Here is a 20,047-nt window from a genome sequence, read left to right on the forward strand (position 1 = left end):
CAGGCTTTTTGTTTGGAGAAAACCAGGCACCGCTCATCACCAGGCTAATACCATCCCTTTAGTGAAGCATGGTGGTGGCCTGCTTCAGAGTGCTCTTGACCTCAAACTGGGGTGACGGTTCATCTTCCAGCAGGACAATGAACCAAAGCACACCGCCAAAATATCAATGGAGTGGCTTTACAACAACTCTGAATGACCTTGAGTGAGCCAGAGCCCAGACCTTAATCCTATTGAACATCTCTGGAGAGATCTGAAAATGGCTGTACACCATCGCTTCCCATCCAACCTGATAGAGCTTGAGAGGTACTCCAAAGAGGAGTGGGCAAAAATTCCCAAAGAGAGGTGTGCCAAGCTTATGGCATCGTATTCAAAAAGACTTGAGGCTGTAATTGCTGCCAAAGGAAATGTTTTAATAAATTTGCAACAATTTCAAAAAATCTTTTTCACATTGTCATTATGGGGTATTAGTGTAGAATTTTGAGGAAGTAAATGAATTTAATCCATTTTGGAATAAGACAGTAACATAAAAAAATGTGGAGAAGTGAAGCGCTATGAATACTTTCCAGATGCCATGTAAATCATTTAATCCTGCGATGTGACTATTGCAGATACACACATTGCGTTATCGATGCTCAAACAATATATTGTTCAGCCCTATCTATAGCTTGACATCAATACAAAACATCACCTATCAACTACAACTGACTGTACACAGTGAATCTACAGTACATCCATCATTACAGCTGGTGTCCTCCAGGTGGTGCTCTTACACTTAAAGACACATCAGATAACTGACAGGCTACACGCTTCTTGATGTTTCTTTTGGCAGAGAAACAGAATTACATGGATTATCACTGTCTTCGTTTCCCCCCCGCTCCCAGACGTGACTCTGACTGTGCTCGTTCTCCTTTATTTCTTGACCTGTTTTATGTCTGTCTTTCTTGAACTGCCAAAACAGCAAATCAGGTCTGTTGTTTTGAAGTTGGTAGCTCGTTAGACTTGGCAGTACCTCACAGTAAAGGCTGATCCTGATGTCAAAACACCCCTCAGGTGTGTGTGAGAGATAATTATCCTCACTGTTTTCCACAAGTTCTTAGGCCTAAAACATGAAATGCCTGGAAGTTATGATGATGTTTAATAGAGGTTTAATATTTTTTAAAGCCAAGTGTAATTATTTAAAGGCACAAACCGGCCCATCTGTTTAAAAGGTCATCAATGTAAAACTTAATGGGGATAGTTAATCCAAAAAAAGAACATTCTGTCATCATTTACTCGGATTCATGTTGTTCCAAGTCATTAATAGAGCTCTGTGATTTCCACAGTGCTGATGAACACAATCCAGTCATAAAAAATAGAATTAGCTATATTTTACATAATTTGGCATATTTAGTTTAATAAATCAAATGTAGTGTTGTGCAACTAATTAAATCTAATCTTAGTGTAGACCAGGGGTTTCAATCTCGAATTGGCGGGGGGCCATATCAGTGACTAACAATTCATAGGAGGGCCGCTTTAACATTCAAACACAACAGAAGAGTAGAAATCTGATGTAATTAATGCACTCAGACATTCTTCCCCAGAGTATATGCAGTCAAAGCTCCTTCTTTTTATTTCTTATCGTACATATTGAAGAGGTAGTTTAAATTGCTATGAAAACACTACAATTTAATAATAGGCATAATGATAATAATAATTATGCTAAACAAAGCCATGGAGATGTGTTTGTACAACGCAATACAGGTGGTTTAAAACTGGTTATAATCAAATGATCCTTGAATATTTTCAAAAATAGAGCTTTAGTAAAAATAGAGCACTTATGGACATATATTTCAACGTTTAAATCAGCCCCAGAAAAAAATCTGCATGTGCGTTACTCTCGACCGCACACTGAGAGAAACTGAAAGTAACCCGAACATATAGTACAGAACTTTTAAATGTCCAGTAGGTAAGGAGTCAAAAATATAGGTTTTGGGGGCCCGAATCTTGCTATATTTTTGACATCAGTTGTGGATTGGATGGAGGAGGAGGGGGACCGCAAATGGCCTGCGCACTGGCAGTTTGAGACCCCTGGTGTAGACTATATTTACTGTCACATATACAGTGCATCTGGAAAGTATTCATAGCGCTTCACTTCTCCACATTTTTTATGTTACAGCCATATTCCAAAATGGATTAAATTTGTTTATTTCCTCAAAATTCTACACACAATACCTCATAATGACAGTGTGAAAAAAGATTTAAATATAAAAATATTAAAAATAAAAAAACCTGAAAAATCACATGTACATAAGTATTCACAACCTTTATCACAAGCTCTATCAGGTTGGACGGTGTACAGCCATTTTCAGATCTCTCCAGAGATGTTCAATAGGATTTTGTTCTGGGCTCTGGCTGGGCCACTCAAGGACATTCACCGAGTTGTTGTGAAGCCACTCCATTGATATTTTGGGGGTGTGCTTTGGTATTGTCCTGCTGGAAGGTGAACTGTCGTACCAGTCTGAGATTTAATCATTTTCATTCTAAGTGATAACACACACACATATGCATATTACCATTTACATTATTCACTTAGCAGATTGTAAGTTATTTAGTTACTTACAAATGAGAATAAAAAGCATTTTAAATCACCAGAAAGCAGCAATGAATAGATGTAAAGTTGTTTTTTATTTTTTATTTTTATGTACATTATCAGTGAATCTTTGTAGCGGAGTGTTCGTAGGAAACTGTCAGGTGCATTTATTGAAGAAAGAGTGCATCTCCTACAGGTGGTTTGTCAAGCACACTTACCAGCTTGATGAACACTCAGAATTGCACACTGTTTTCCCAGACACAATATGGTGATTATAAGAACGTGTCTGGTGCAAATAAATAAGTGCTATTGTTGGACAATTTAATGATTAAGTATTGATAAAATGCATGCGTCTTCAGAGGTTTCTTAAAGGTGCCCTATCAAGAAAATCTGGGTATACCTAGGCATAGTCAAATAATACAGGATCAATATATGGAAATGGCCACACTGTGAGCCTCAGACACCAGTGTTTCCTTGCTCTCATGTAAATTCCACAAGTGTAATTTGTTTTTTTGACAAATTAACTATTATGATTTTGCCATGGAGGCTGTACGGTGGCTCAGTGGTTAGCACTGTCGCTTCACAGCAAGAAGGCTGCTGGTTCGGGTCCCGGCTGGGCCAGTGGGCATTTCTGTGTGGAGTTCATTTGTAACACAAGTAACGCAATTTAGTATTTGACTTTAATAACTGTAATCCAATTACACAAATTTAAAATGTAAATCGTTACATCACTGCATTCCTCAAAAATGCAATTAGAATACAATGAACGTGTTACTGTGGAAGACGTTACACCCAACTCTGCCTCTGACACAGTATTCTCAAATCAAACCCTGTAAAAATACAATACAGACTGCAAAACCATGACAGAAAACTAATAGGAAATGTTTTTGCCAATATTGTTTACATTTGGGCGAAACAGTGGCGCAGTAGGTAGTGCTGTCGCATCACAGCAAGAAGGTCGCTGGTACGAGCCTCGGCTGGGTCAGATGGCGTTTCTGTGTGGGGTTTGCATGTTCTCCCTACGTTTGCGTGGGTTTCCTCCGGGTGCTCTGGTTTTACCCACAGTCCAAAGACATGCGGTATAGGTGAATTGGGTAGGCTAATTTGTCCGTAGTGTATGAGTGTGAATTAATGTGTATGGATGTTTCCCAGAGATGGGTTGCAGTTAGAAGGGCATCCACTGCGTAAAGCATATGCTAGATAAGTTGGCAGTTCATTCCGCTGTGGCAACCCCAGATTAATAAAAAGACTAAGCTGAAAAGAAAATAAATAAATGTTCACATTTGTTGGTTGAAAATGCTGTTTATTATTAAAAAGTGTTTATATAATAATATAAAATGAATGGAAAAAATAAAACCAATAACATTAAACTGAATGATAACAATTCAACCAAAATTTAATTAGTGTATTTTTTATTTGAAGATTAATTATGGTTATAGTTTATTGCACGTATTGGCCATAATAGCAATTTTATATAATCAGTTACATAACTTGAAACCCATTGCAGCTGCTTTAAGGTATTGTATAACCTACGTATTGGTGTTTTCTTAAGATTTATCTGTCATATAACTTCAGAAGACTTAGAAATATATTTAAAGTCAGGCTTTAAGATATGAATTTAAGCCAGAAAAAACTGCAATATAATCTAATATTAAAAAAACGTATATATATATTTTTACTTTGAAGCGGAAACCAGCTTCCACAGATGTGTTTACAGCATTTGTGTGCTAAAATAAAAAGTATTCGGTATCAGATTCTGGAGAAGGGAGCGTTCATTTTATAAATGCTATATTGTCATTTACAGAAAAGTCTGTGTTTGATCTATGTGCAGTAATTCGAGCCACTTCCTTAAAGAAGAGTGCGTGCCAAGAGAGCCGATGCTCTATCTGTGTGTTTCTCCAGTATATTTTGGGTGTGTCTCGACAAGTGTGTGTCTGTGCTGAATGAAGTAATGTTTGTGTTAATGAGGTAATATATGTGCTGGGTGCGGTGTTTTGCAGGAGGTCATGTTGACAGACATCTTCAGGAAAGCATCGGCCTTATTGACCCACTTCCATATTTGTGTTTGCACATTGCCAAGGCGTTGGTCTGGGCAGAAACGCCACTTGTTTACAGAGGGAGTGGCCAGTGTGTGCGTGTATGTGTGCATATGTGTGCGTACGCGTGTGTGTGTTTGTGAAGGGAGTAAGCGGCGCCCGAGTGTCCAAGTGCGTCAGTGTCCGCTGTACAAATCTCCAATCTTCACACATACACACACAGACACATGTGTTGCTCCACCCCACTGGAACTGGGTCAGGTGTGTGTGTGTTTGTGTGTGATTCTTGACTTATGAAATTTCTGTTTTGAGAAATGTTTTATGGCCCTTCTGTTGAAAGCCTTGAATTATGTGATGTAGAGACATTAACTGACCAAGAGTGTGTGTGTGTGTTTATGGAGGCACTTTAATTCTCACACATTTATTGTAAAAACACTGTAATATTGCAAACACTATATTATTTTACATAATTTTATATTTATTTACTATTTATTTGCAATTACACGTAAATAATATATATTTTATTATAACATATATATATATATATATATATATATATATATATATATATATATATATATATATATATATAATTTATTTATTAATTTTTTTATTTATATAGATTTTCTATATATATATATATATATATATATATATATATATATATATATATATATATATATATAAAATATATATATAGAAAAAAATAAATAAATAAATTTAATAAATTTCAATATTATTAGCAATACCTTTAAGCTATATTTTTTTTCGATAGCCTACAGAACAAACCAGTTATACATTAACTTGCCTAATTACCCTATCCTGCCTAGTTAACCTAATTAACCTAGTTAAGCCTTTAAATGTCACTTTGAGCTGAAAAGAAGTGTCTTGAAAAATATCTAGTCAAATATTATTTACTGTCATCATGGCAAAGATAAAATAAATCACTTATTAGAAATGAGTTATTAAAACTATTATGATTAGAAATGTTTTGAAAAAATCTTCTCTCCGTTAAACTGAAATTGGGGAAAAAAATCAACAGTGGGCTAATAAATATATATTTATTTTTTAATTAAATCAAATATTTCTATTTGCCTCACAGCAAGAAGGTCGCTGGTTCGAGCCCTGGCTGAGTCAGTTGGCATTTTTGTGTGGAGTTTGCATGTTCTCCCCATGTTGGCGTGGGTTTCCTCCGGGTGCTCCGGTTTCCCCCAAAGACATGCGGGATAGGTGAATTAAATAAACAAAATTGGCCATAGTGTATGTGTGTGAATGCAAGTGTATGGGTGTTTCCCACTGTTGGGTTGCGGCTGGAAGGGCATCCACTGCATAAAACATATGTTGGATAAGTTGACTGTTAATTCCGCTTTGGCGACAAATAAGTGACTAAGCCGAAATGAATGATTGAATGAATGAATGAATGAATGAATAAATAAATAGAAATTTAATTAATATAATTTTCCTAAAAACTGAACTAAAACATATGATGCAAGTGCTTTTCTAACAACCGACTTGAACAGTAAGTTTAAGGGTAAAATGCAGATTTATAAATAACAAAAACACAAAATTTCTATGAAAGACAGGCCTGTTAACCCCAATTCCCAGACAGGGGAGTTTTATTAGAAAGTTATTATTATTTTTCTTTAATATTTATTCCTTTTTTAGTGATTTTAGTATTAATGGTGCAGTAGGTGATCTGCCGAAATGCTATCTGTTAGCATAATAGCTTTGAAAACACAGTCTCTCCCCTGCCGCCCAAAGCCACGCCTCCTGATATCACGAATACGCACCATGAAGATGACAGTAGACTACTCACTAGATCATGTCATTTGCCAGAAAACTGTATTATATCTAGCAAGTTTTCAGTTTTGTAGTAAGTGAAACTTGTCATAATGTGCAAAATTTCATGCATGCAAGGATCACTGGTCACCTTCTCGCGCTTTGTCCTAAAGCGACTACTGTATGTTTAGTGCTTGGCTGGCAGGGTGGAGGAATTACACTTTTTTTCTAAGCCATACTTGCATGCTATTTCAGACTGAATATTCAAAGTAGCATGGTATATAATATAGGGAGTGTGTCACAGGTTGTCATTGTTTGAAAATGAACCAATGTGAATATAAAACCAACTTCACCTCAGTAAAGCAGGCTAGTAGGAACAGTGCTATTGACTGGTGTTTTGTTGTTAAACTAAAGAACAATCGACATCTTTAATGCTGTAAAAGCTCCCTTTTGAAACGGAAAATAATCGCATCAAGCTTTCGCCAGTAGATTTCAGGGACTGAACAACACTTCTGTGCATTTAACCCATTCGTAAAACAACAACATCTACATCAGCTTTGCAAGACTTAAATAGTTTTAAAACATAACATTACCTGACTAAAAGAAATACTTCAGCCATGGTGTCGTCCTTCCTCCAGCGTGCAAAATGAACTCCAATATTGGTTCAGGACTTGTTTTTACCACTGCCACTCTCTTGTGTGCACCGCGTGCATGCGCCAATGGCGGATCTGCTTGAACAGGGTGCACAGATTTTGAATCTGTACGAACATTTTTTAGTCTTATGCCTTACGCCGAATATAAAAATACATATAAACACATTTAGATCATTACTTTAATCATTACTCTTGGTATGTGAAGAGACTTTCAGCCAGCACAACAATTTTTTTTTCTGAAAACAATCACCTACTGCACCTTAAGTAAAAAATTATACAAATTAATATAAATACATTTCTATTTGTGAGTTTATTTTAATATAATACATCATATACCTCAAAAGTAATATAGTATTAAAAACATACATGCAGCATCAAAGAAGTTCCACATGAATGTTTTTGCCTAAAAAGAATCTGCTGTTGCGGTAAATGTGTATTCATAATATATACAACCATGAATATTTGGAATTGCAATATGTCACAATAATTAAGTGTTTTGTGACCACAGGAATGAAGTAAGTGAGACAAAAAGCTCCCATTTTGGAGATCATCTAAACACTTTTATTATGAGTTTTAAAAACCGTTTAGACTCACCGCAGAACATAGAGCAGATTCATACTGTAAACATTAATGTTTATGCAAATAAGAAGCACACAATTTATAATATTTTTTTCTGTTTTGATCTGTAAAAGAGTGTTCAATTGCAGTAGGTTTAGACAAAAAAAGTTTAACATTTTTCAGGAATATCATAAAAGACAGAATACAGTGAGTGAGTGAGCGAATGCCATTTCATATGAACACTCTTTGATCGGATTTGTCTTAATCCTGTAATATGCAGCACTATATCAGCTGATCTCACTCTGTTTTTATGCCATATAGAGCAGTGCAATTTATTTTCGTTATGCACATTTTCTCACTTTGTCAACAAAAAGTGTATTTTGAGGTCTTGGATCCACCCTATAGTTTGGGTGGTGTCTGTTTTATTTTTAACGCCTCTTTCTGTGCGTGCGTGGACACGTGTATATGTGTTAGTCTTTTGTGGTTTGCTCTTTTGTTAAGTGCTACGTTTTGCAAACATCAGTCTAAATCTTGTGGAGAACGTTTTATGTTATCCCAAAATTAAACAGTTTTTTATTAAAGCGAAAGGAAATTAGAAGCTTATTTCAGACTCTTAGCAATACTATTTCAGCTTCTAGTTTACTGTTTCCGCATGGTAATTAGTAGTCAAACACATATGAATAAAATTATTATCATTATTAAAAGGTGTGCTAACTATACACAAAATGTTTTATAAAAGTGATAGTAATTATTATATTGATAACTGGTTTTATTGTTGTTAGATGTGGAGAGATGACAGTAACTGGTTTAGGATTGGTAAATACTCCAAGTGAAACTGGCATGCATGCATGAATAGTCAAATATACTTGGCATGCTCATGTTTATCTTCAAATGATTGTAAACAGTAGTAAAAATGAAGTGGTATTATTTGATGTTAATCTTGATGTCTTTTCTCATATTGTTTGTCTGATTCATCAAAGTGTTTCTTTATTTTACTTAACAAGTGTTCCCTCAGTGTTACCTTAACAAAAGTTTTCTTGCTTAACTGTTCCAGTGAGTGCACATTTAAATAATTTTTTTTTCAAAACAAGCAGTTCATTCAAAAGTCTCTAAATTAAGCCCTTTTAGCTTATCTGAGAAAGCATTTTTTACATTACCATTGAGAATGTACCTAATAATATAATATAATATAATATAATATAATATAATATAATATAATATAATATAATATAATATAATATAATATAATATAATATAATATAATATAATATAATGTGTTTCCCAGAGATTGGTTGCGGCTGAAAGGGCATCCTCAGCTGTGGCGACTGCAGATTAATAAAGGGACTAAGCAGAAAAGAAAATGAATGAATGAATGAAAAATATAATGTGGTAAAATTAAGCAGTTGCATATATTTATTGCTCACAAATTCAATATGTATGATTATTTATTATTTGGTTCAATATAAATCGCTGCGCTCTTTCAGAGTTTGGTGCTAGGATGCAAGTTCTTTAACTGACAAGCAGCTAAGATGGTCCACACTCAATAATGTTTTAAGTAATACATAAATGTCTCCTGTTTAAATAATTAGTTAATTACTATTACTATTTAATTAATTATCAAGTGTGAACCATCTTTTCTGCTTAATATTAATTATTAGGCTAATATCATAATAAAATAGAAGGTCACACTTTGTTGATGGCCTGGTTGTTGAATTTAAGTTACATTGCATCTACATGCCAACTAATTCTCATTAGATTATAAGTAGTCTTTAAGGTTGGGGTTAGTGTAAGTCATGCCAACACGCATTTTTTAGTGGGAGTCTCCCGTATTTCAGACCCATCTCCCACCACCCTCCCGTTTAGTTTTTTCCCGTAATTTCACATCAGCCACATCATACTGTGCAAATTATCAGTAATTTCCACTTAATCAAGCCATTATTTGCTTTGCCTGTCATGGTGAGTTGTTGAGTTCACAGTCATTAAAGTATTTCCACTGCGACTGATATTGGTGCCAACTTAAAGTTACCAGATGGCTTTCCACACTCATTTTTGCTTCTGTCCTGTTTATCCTAAGCATTTAAACTTTTCTATATTGCCACAACATAAGAATGCCCAGCTGCTCATATGAACATTTTACATGGAGCATTGATTAATTCCCTCAGAGTTTTGCGACATCAAATGGTTCTTGAGATCAAAAAAAGGAACATTTTCCAAGATATTTATCTATATTTACAACTAAAGACAACATTTAACAAAAAATGTTTTAGGAAAAGCCATCACTTTACGCTGCAATTATGAAATAAATGTGTGCAAAATCCTGGATTTTTACTCCATATACATTATGTATGTTTATGGCATTATGTTTATTGTTTATGGCATTACACAATAAATGCACTATATAAAAATATATAATACATTATTACAGTGTAAAATATTCAGTTATTTTATGTAAAACATATGGTCATATGTACTATTTATTTAGTTTCTTTAGATGAACATAAAATAACTAAATGTAAAAGAAAAGTAACAGTTAAAATGGATGTTACTGATAATAAAAATAAGAGGAAACTAAATTGTTATGACGTTGATGGCTTTCTGGCCATCTGTAAGAGAGTGGTGGAAAATCGACAAACTTTGAATTATTTTAATAACAAAAATAAACATAAAGCAAATGGGCAGTGACAGTTTCTCACAGACAGCTGCTGCTTAATCGGTAAGCAAGGCCTGGTCCTCTCTCGTCCTTCTCTGTCATCACTTTTCCTTTTATACTGCCGCTTGTCCATGAGACTCGAGACCAGTGTGCGAACAGGTGATTCTCATTAGCACTGTCCTTGATCTCTTCCTATGGCACTTTGCTACACACCCAATGCGACATAAACTGTTTTGGTATATTTTGGTATACACATGGTATAATTGAAATATAACCATGCAACAAGTATCCTTTTTTATTGCAAAATAAAAAAAAAAAATGCTTCAAAAACTTTTGAAGGATATTTTACTGTAAAATTACACAACGATACTGTTAGTTTATGTAGCTGTTATTTAGATTATGTTTCTAGCTATTTTTGGGAACTTTATGTTGGCACAATTTGTAGCTGATGTAGGTAATATTGAGTTTGTTCTATTCTGAGATAAAATGTTTTTCACATTTTCCACTATTTGTAGAATCCACGTTAGAGGTTGGCAGCAGAATGGCGCTAGGAGGTGGAGTTGGAGGCGGAGACAAAACTCTTGGGGCGGTGCCAGAGGAGAGGAGAAAGAGGAGCGGGGCGGAGCTTAGGGAGTTATGGAGGAAAGCCATTCTTCAACAGATACTCCTGCTGCGGATGGAGAAAGAGAATCAGAAACTACAAGGTACAACACAAATATGCAAGTTTTAATATTCAATTAAGATTTACACAAGATTATTTTTTTTCCGCAAACCATGGTTTCAGCTACATTCATTCATTTTCAATGGCAGGACACCACACCAAAATTCTAATTTTAACAGAGTTATAACAGAATTATAACAGAGCAAAATCTTCTGTAATCATAGTAGTGTTGTGCATTTTTTGTTTAACCCTTAAAGGTTACATGTTGACTGACTGCCTAACTGACAGGTCTGCACGATGCGTGAAGCCAGCAAACATGACGTAGCTTTTAGTTATGATGAACACAGTTTCCTACTTATACTTTATTTATAGATAAAGGTCTATGGTTTTGCATACAATTACTTTATCTTGCTGAAGCTTATGGCGGTTTCACTTTATTTTAGGACGCATCAATGCCATTCTGTAGGTCTACTGAAGACATTCATAAATATTCCTAGCAAATCTAATAAATGTTGGAGACATACTAGTTACATAAACGAACTAAATCGCACTTCAGCACCGTTTATTTGAGAGGGCACAAAAAAATCTGCGGTTGAGCAGCATATATTTGAGGGCGTGCAAGAAGTTTTGTGCACGAACAGAGGAAATCAGCACGCAAGCAAAGAGATTGACATGCTTTTATTACATAAATGCAATCTCGACTTGTAATATTTAACTCACAGCATTCATGACATATGTCATAAAAATAACCTCATAGGTAATTGAAAGATCTGTGTAAAAGGCCTGCCACCACAGATGGAAAAAATCCTAGAGGAAACACTGCAAACTATAAATTTTGTTGTGTCATTTCTAGACTGTCTGAACTATTGAGTTTCTACAAAACTCCTGCTTTTGAAAAGCCTAGAGTGCTTTGATTGGCCAGACATGATTCATTGTGATTGGCCAAAAACCTCAAGCATATGACTGAAATGTAACCGATCTTGCCTTAATCAAAAGTTTCAAAGGCTTTCTAAACATTTTGTAAACACAGTCAAGAGTGTAAATTTGGTTCGAGAAGTGTGGGACACACAAAATAGAGGAAAATGTTTTGATTTAAACCCCATTTCCTGCATTTATATTAATTTAGGGACTATAGTGATACAGAATTCTAGGGAAAATTGGCTGATTAAGCATTTTCATTCCAAACTAACAAAAAAAAAACTTGATGAACTGTGTTGAATCACTTTATAAAATATTTTTCTAAATTAATATGTTGGCAAATTATGAAAATGATAATCATTATTTAATTTTTTTTGTCTTCAAGCTAAAATAACCATCTTATGAGTGGTTAAACACATACACCAAACACCAAAAAATACAATAAATATAACAATAAAAAAAGTTTCTGTGCAGCACAATTTCCTGAAGTTAGATTATCAACAGGTGTTGACATATCCTGTCTAACAGAAAATGTGACACAAATGAGTCCCCCCTGTCCCCAGTGGAAATTATGCCCCTGCAGACAGTTAATAACGTCATTATTTTACTGCATGATTTCTAGTGTGGGCTTGTAATGTAACAGTGCTAATGGTCAAGCAAATCCAACAGAACGTTTCCCACTGGTAAGTTTATATAAATAACAAGTATTTTATAAAACAACCAATCCAAATACCTGCTCCATGACATTGTAAAAAGACACTAGGCTTCAGTTATTTTGCGTATGACTATACGCTGCATTATGCTAATATTTAAAACATGACATATATTTGTATCTAAATGCTTGCACATGTATTTTAGCCAGGACTGGAGCGGTGTTCTTTTATACACTAAATAAATTCCATTTTCTTTTTTTTTGGTAGATTGTATGAGCTTGGACCAGCAAAATGCTATAGATATGTAAACATAGATTCCATATTTGTTTACTCCAGACACTGTCATTTAAAATATATGATGCCTAATAATCAACTCCAGAGCTGTAAGTGCAGTGTGCAAACTTAACATGCAGTGAAATACCACATATCACACTCTTAAACTATCCAGATTTGCCACAAGAGAAATTGCTACAGTGCAACATCCCTATATTTGACTTTCACTCACATTCCCATTTATTCTTAGTTTATGTTGTTCATCTGCAGTGAAATAGGCTGTTATGTTAGTTTGTTTTTTATTTAATCATTATTATTGTTGCTTTATTGTTAATATCATCATTATTCTGCCTCTTTAAGATTCCAAATGAGTTTTTTATAGAATTGCAACAGCTAGATTACTAGGTATTACGTGGTAATAAAGCTTAGCTTGTTTTTGCCCTTAAGATTTATTCAATGAATGGCATTTAGCATCAAGACTCCCCCCCCCCTCCTTCTGTGGTTCCTGGGAATTCAGAGCTGTTTTTAGGTCATGTGCTGCTGTCAGACGAGTGATTTGCCTGGCATACATTCAGCCAGCATACTCAAATGCACCTCCCATAAACAGTAGCGCACACACAAACACACACACACAGTTCAACACAACCTAGCTCACTCATGCGGTGCCTTACCTGGAAGTCCCTGCTGCAGGTTATGAGCCGATCATGACAAGCGGAGAGGTTTGCTGGCACAGATGCCTTCTGATTTGGGCGTGCTCATGATTGGCAGTGTTACGCCCTACCCTGCCATGCCCAGTCATGCTTCTCATGACCTGAAAAGAAAGAACAGAGGCTTGAAAAGAAAGCAGCCAGACCTATTGAATAGGGTGTGGGCATGCAGAAGTGGGTCAGCAGAAGTGTATTGGGAAGACTGTCTGCCCTACATCCAGCCTGCGTTTATGTTACTACTTTCCCTCTCAGTCACAAGATTTGATGTTTGACACTTTGGAGACTTCTATTTCTGATTCTTTCTTGCTTTTGATTTTTTTTATGGCTTCTTTTTGTCCCATGGGGAAGGTTGGGTGGGGAAGGTATTATTCTCTTGTTTCTGAAATTTCCCTTCTTGCTGTTCTATCTCTTCCTGTGTTTGTATGTGTGTATTGAAGAGAATTCTCACTGGTGCAAAAAAATGTGATTGAACTTTACTCTTACAGAATTCAACACAATTTTATCTCTAAAAATCCCTTGCCTCAGTAACAGTCTTCAGAAATTTGGTTGCTGCATTCTGGGCTCTATTTGGTTATTCTATTAAAAAGAGAGAAAAAAAAGACTTCAATTAAAATAACTGACTTTTATTTATACACTTACTGGCCACTTTATTAGGTACACTTTATTACTAGTACAGGGTTGAACCCCATTTTGCGTTCAGAACTGCATTAATCCTTCGTGGCATAGATTCAACAAGGTACTGGAATATTCCTCAGAGATTTTGCTTCATATTGACATGATAGCATCACCCAGTTGCTGCAGATTTGTCAGCTGCACATCCATGATGCGAATCTCCCAATCCACCACATCCCAAAGGTGCTCTATTGGATTGAAATCTGGTGACTGTGGAGGCCATTTGAGAACAGTGAACTCATTGTCATGTTCAAGAAACCAGTCTGAGATGATTCAAGCTTTATGACGTGGCACGTTATCCTGCTGGAAGTAGCCATCAGAAGATGGGTAAACTGTGGTCATAAAGGGATAGACATGGTCAGCAACAATACTCAGGTAGGCTGTGGTGTTGACACGATGATCAATTGGTACTAAATGACCCAAAGTGTGCCAAGAAAATATCTCCCACACCATTACACCACCACCACCAGCCTGAACCGTTGATACAAGTTAGATGGATCCATGCTTTCATGTTGTTGATGCCAAATTCTGACCCTACCGTTTCTGTCGCAGCAGAAATCGAGACTCATCAGACCAGGCAATGTTTTTCCAATCTTTTATTGTCCAATTTTGGTGAGTCTGTTCGAATTGTAGCTTCAGTTTCCTGTTCTTACCTGACAGGAGTGGCACACGGTTAGGTCTTCTGCTGCTGTATCCCATCCGCCTCAAGGTTCGGCATGCTGTGTATTTAGAGATGCTCTTCTGCATACCTCAGTTGTAACGAGTGGATATTTGAGATACTGTTGCCTTTCTATCAGCTGGAACCAGCCTGACCATTCTCTTCTGACCTCTGGCATCAACAAGGCATTTGCACCCACAGAACTGCTGCTCACTGGATATTTTCTCTTTTTCTGAGCTTTCTCTGAAAACCTTAGAGATGGTTGTGCGTGAAAATCCCAGTATATCAGCAGTTTCTGAAATACTCAGACCAGCCCGTCTGGCACCAACAACCATGCCACATTCAAAGTCACTTAAATCACCTTTCTTCCCCATTCTGATGCTCCACTTGAACTGCAGCAAATTGTCTTGACCATGTCTGCATGCCTAAATGCATTGAGTTGCCATGCGATTGGCTGATTGGAAATGTACATTAACGAGCATTTGGACAGGTGTGTATACAGTATACTGCAGTTTATGACAAAATATTTTGAAGGACATAACAGCAAATGTCAATAAAGAGTTTTTATTAGACATAAGTCTACTCTAATGGACACACTTTACAATAAGTATTTATTGAGTAATGTGTTACTAACATGAACTAATAATGAGTACTTGCAAAGTGTTTATTAGTCAAAGTTCAACATTTACTAATGCATGATTAAAAGCCAAATACATGCTCATTAACATTAGTGAGTTAACATCAACTAACAATGAAACAGTGTTTATTCATCTCCATTAACTAACACTAACAAACATGAACACTGTAATAAATGCATTGTTGATGTTAGTAAATACATTAACATTAACTAATACATAAACTAATACCACGATAACATGTTTTAAAGTATGTGTCTTTTCCAATTTAGTGTAGTTCTTGGAGCAGCCCAGGGTATATGGACAAATTTGCGTTTCTGTAGTTACACTGCTGCAAAAGTTATTAGTTAGTAAGTGCCTTTATTAGTTCTCTTTTCAGCATCAATGCATTAAAATGGTATTTGAGTTTAGTGCACAGGAGAAGCACTGTGGCGTAAAGAGCCAATTAAAAAGCTTTTCATCTGTCAATCACCAGTATTTACCATGGATTTACAAGTAACACTGTTTTTAATCATGGCATTGTGGCAGAAATATGGACTGTTTACACTGGCTTAATATCTTATTAATATAGATATGTGTTAAACGAGTAATAACACAATAATTTCAGTATAAATAAGGAGTAATAACATAATTTCAGTTTTTTTTAAGCATCTCTGTGCAGTTTTTTATTTAAACCAGTGGTATTTTAGTATCTCTGAGTTAAATGTGCAGTTTATAGTAGTTGAATGTATATTTTGGACATTTATAAGAGAGAAAAAAATGCAATCTTATTAACATTTTATATGGCGCTCTTTGAAATACTCCTGATAAAATCCTAGAATGTTACTGGGGGTTTTATGACGGGAAAAATATTATATTTTAAACAATGGTAAATAAGTTATTATATATGATTATTTACCCAATTATGGGTTAATATTACTTAATTACTTAATATTAAATTAATTTTAAGTGTGGTACTTCCAGATCAAGTGCTGGTGGCAACATTTGTAGAACTTGATGCTACGGGTTGAAAACTGCTCTTTAATGGAAGTCTGAAGACCTGCTACATGATTTATTTCCAAGGTTAACACATCAGAATAAATAAATACAGTTGAAGTCGAAATTATTAGCCCTTCTGAATTATTATTATTATTTTTCTGTATATTTTTCCCCAATTTCTGTTAAATGAAAACAAGATTTTTTTTTCAACGCATTTCTAAACATGATAGTTTTAATAACTCATTTCTAATAACTGATTTTTTTTATCTTTGCCATGATGACAGTAAATAATATTTTACTAGATATTTTTCAAGATACTAGTATTCAGCTTAAAGTGACATTTAAAGGCTTAACTGGGTTAATTAAGTCAACTTAGGCTAATAAGGCAAATCACTGTATAAGTCAAGTCAAGTACTTTATTGTCATTCACATGTATGTATGCACAGAACCAAATTTTGTAGCATTGGCTCCACAGTTACAATAGAAATAACTCTAAAACAATACAAAGTATAATATAACAGAAAATAAAAGTCATATACATAGCAGCTGACTGATCGTCAGGCGGATCTACAGTGCAAAACACAGTGCAACATGCCAAAAAAAAAAAATTAAATACATTGTGACTCTTTAAGTGATGGCCAGTGGCAGAAAGCTGTCGGTTCTGCATTTAATGCGGTGGAACCTCTTCCTAGAAGCTAGTTAGAGGAACAGTCCCTGGTGGGGGTGAGTAGCATCTTTTATAATATTCCTGGCTCAGGAAAAGCATCCCTTTGGTGCAATATCCCAAATAGAGGGCAGGGTAGTCCCAGTACTAGTAACACAATAATTTCAGTATAAATAAGGAGTAACAACATAATTTCAGTTTTTTTTAAGCATCTCTGTGCATTTTTTATTTAAACCAGTGTTATTTTAGTATCTCTGAGTTAAATGTGCAGTTTATAATAGTTGAATGTATGTTTTGGACATTTACAAGAGAGAAAAAAATGCAATGTTATTAACCTTTTATATGGCGCTCTTTGAAATACTCCTGATAAAATCCTAGCGTGTTACTGGGGGTTATGACTTTTGTTATAAGGTGTACCTAATAAAGTGGCCAGTGAGTGTAAAAATAAATAAAATAAATAAATAAAATAACAATGGTTTATTTTGTAGGCACTCAGAAGAAATATTGCTTAAGGGAGCTAATAATATTGATTTATTTATTTTTTTTATTAAACTGCTATAAGTAATTAAACTGCCGAAATAAAACAAATAAGACTTCCTCCAGAAAAAGAAAAAATATAACATGAAATACTGTGAAAAATTCCTTGCTCTGTTAAAAAAAAAAATACTGAAGGGCTAATAATTTTCACTTCCAACTGTATTTCTAAAGAAGTTAAAAAAGTATGCATATAGTAAGTAATTTAAAGCACTGTAGCGTAATGTTGATATATATATATTTATTTATTTAGAATTTTTTTTATTTAGCTCATCCATACTGAGTATTGTTCTTTACTTTATTTGTCATTGCAAATGTGTGCAGCGTCAGAGAGCGATCTGCAGTGCAAACGCCTGAAGCTGGATTATGAAGAGATCACTCCATGCCTGAAAGATGTCACTCTGGTCTGGGAGAGGATGCTCGGCACTGCTGGCAGAGCGAAGGTCAGATTTGACATAGATGAGATCCACGGTGCTGTGGGACAAGGTAACTAACAAACACACACACGCACTTAGATGCATAAGAGTGTTGACATTGATCTGCTAACATTCTGTTCCGTGAATGTTCTAACACCTGGATTAACTGAACCTAAAAGGTACACTGAGTGAGATGTTGTTATTTTAGTGTATGTATCATTTTTCATACAGAAGTTAACTGTGTGATTAGTTAACTGTTTTGTTATTTATATTTGATAGTGAGTAAAGCAAGTTTGTGGGAGTTTTTGATATTTGAAATGGACAAGCTGTCTATTTGATGGTCGGTTTTTCATAGTGTTAGTTCTGCAGAACATTATTGTGAATTGTGAGATTGCAGGGACTTGCACATCTACACACACTCCGTTCAAGTTCAGTACATCTGTGGCATTTGCAATAACACTCACGTACACAGAGTTCATCATGCTGTTGCGATGAATAGTGTAATTTATTTGCACGCTGATTATCATACTGATTTGTGTTTCGTGAGTGTTTGCTGTTTTGATTGGTGCCACAGAAATTACACCAGTAAACATGTTTTAAGCCTATAGTTGGTTTTTGGATTTGTGGTGTTTGTGCGTGACTTTTTTCGGACGTGAATGGGGAGGGGTTCGCAGTGATGCGTGTTACCGCTTTACGTCAGTCGTTGCCAGTGTTGACTTTGTCCTCTTCAAGTGATTTTATGGACATCCATCTACATGTCAGAGGAAATCACACAACACTGATCACACACCCTCGTGAACCGTGGTCTTCTGCTCAAGGCATGTAAACAATTCCAAGCTTCAATGAAGATCCCTCAATGAAACGCTCTCTTTCTCCTCTTCTTTTTGTTTGTCCTCCTTCTCTCTCTTTCTTTCTTTAGGCGTTCCTCGTCAGCATCGAGGAGAGATCTGGAAGTTTCTTTCAGAGCAGTATTTGCTGAGGCAGGAGGTGCCCAGCGCCAAACCGCCAAACAATGACACTCCTTACAAGGAGCTTCTGAAGCAGCTCACATCCCAGCAGCATGCCATCCTCATTGACTTGGGTTAGTATTATGAACACAATGGAGTCTGTGCCAAAAACCTAGCTAGACAGTTTACATAGGCACCATCTAACTAAAACCAAACCTCATAAGTAAATGTTTAAAGTCTGCTCATGCTGGATGGACAATTACCGGCTGCTCATATGAAATGCACAAGAGATTTGCATGACTGAAATACAATTAATGTAATCAGTTATCATTTAACAAGACCTAAATCTTACTACTATTATGTTAATCAATATTCTAATGCTGATGTTCACTGGGCAGATTTTTAAGAAATGTTGTCGGGCAAAGCCGTCAATGGGCAGCCAGGTGAGATTCAAGGCAACTAATGAGATACAGATTCAATCATATTGCCCATTCTCAGTAGAAAAGTAGCCAATCACTTCATTATTGCCTCAATATGTATGTTGCCATGTGTATCATTGGCTTAAGGGTGTGTTTACACTTTGGTTCAATTTAATCAAACTCTTTATTATTTATTATTCTCTTTATTATGATTTTATTATCGTTAATTTAAATAATCCAAAACTGTGATCTGCTTCCAAACTTGCTCTTAGCAGCCGTTCACATGTCTTTCGTGTGATGCTTAAATTTCTTCCTAACCAAGGTTATTATAGTTAACAAAAACGAACGAAAAAACGAAAACTAGAATTGAAAAATATTTTAAATATTTAAATATTTATTTTAAAACTAGATCTAACTGAAACTGTATTGTGTACATGCAAAACTAACTGAAACTAACTAAAATTATAGCAAAAACGTCCCTCGTCTTTGTAAGTGTATTTAATACAGACTGTAAACCTTTTATATGTAAATCTATCTACTTCGCGCTGCCAGGTGTTTGACGGTACAGCACCTCAGAGTCTGTAATCCTGCTGCCATTGGCCAGATCAAGTCCTTCTCCAGTCATCCTCGCTGTTGCCGCTGTGACAAAAACAACGGCTTGACATGAC

At 35.4% G+C, this 20,047-nt stretch overlaps 1 protein-coding gene across 2 annotated transcripts in view; it reads left to right on the top strand.

Moving 5' to 3' along the window:
• tbc1d1 (TBC1 (tre-2/USP6, BUB2, cdc16) domain family, member 1) overlaps positions 1-20,047 on the top strand; it is a 160,588-nt gene that overhangs the window by 104,252 nt on the left and 36,289 nt on the right. For both annotated transcript variants that reach the window (XM_056460767.1, XM_056460766.1), the window contains 3 exons: positions 10,760-10,948; positions 17,922-18,083; positions 18,933-19,094. In XM_056460767.1, the coding sequence (XP_056316742.1) occupies positions 10,760-10,948; positions 17,922-18,083; positions 18,933-19,094 (513 nt within the window). The remainder of the gene's footprint in view (positions 1-10,759; positions 10,949-17,921; positions 18,084-18,932; positions 19,095-20,047) is intronic.

The sequence above is a fragment of the Danio aesculapii genome, chromosome 1, assembly GCF_903798145.1.
Source record: "Danio aesculapii chromosome 1, fDanAes4.1, whole genome shotgun sequence".
NCBI lineage: Eukaryota > Metazoa > Chordata > Actinopteri > Cypriniformes > Danionidae > Danio > Danio aesculapii.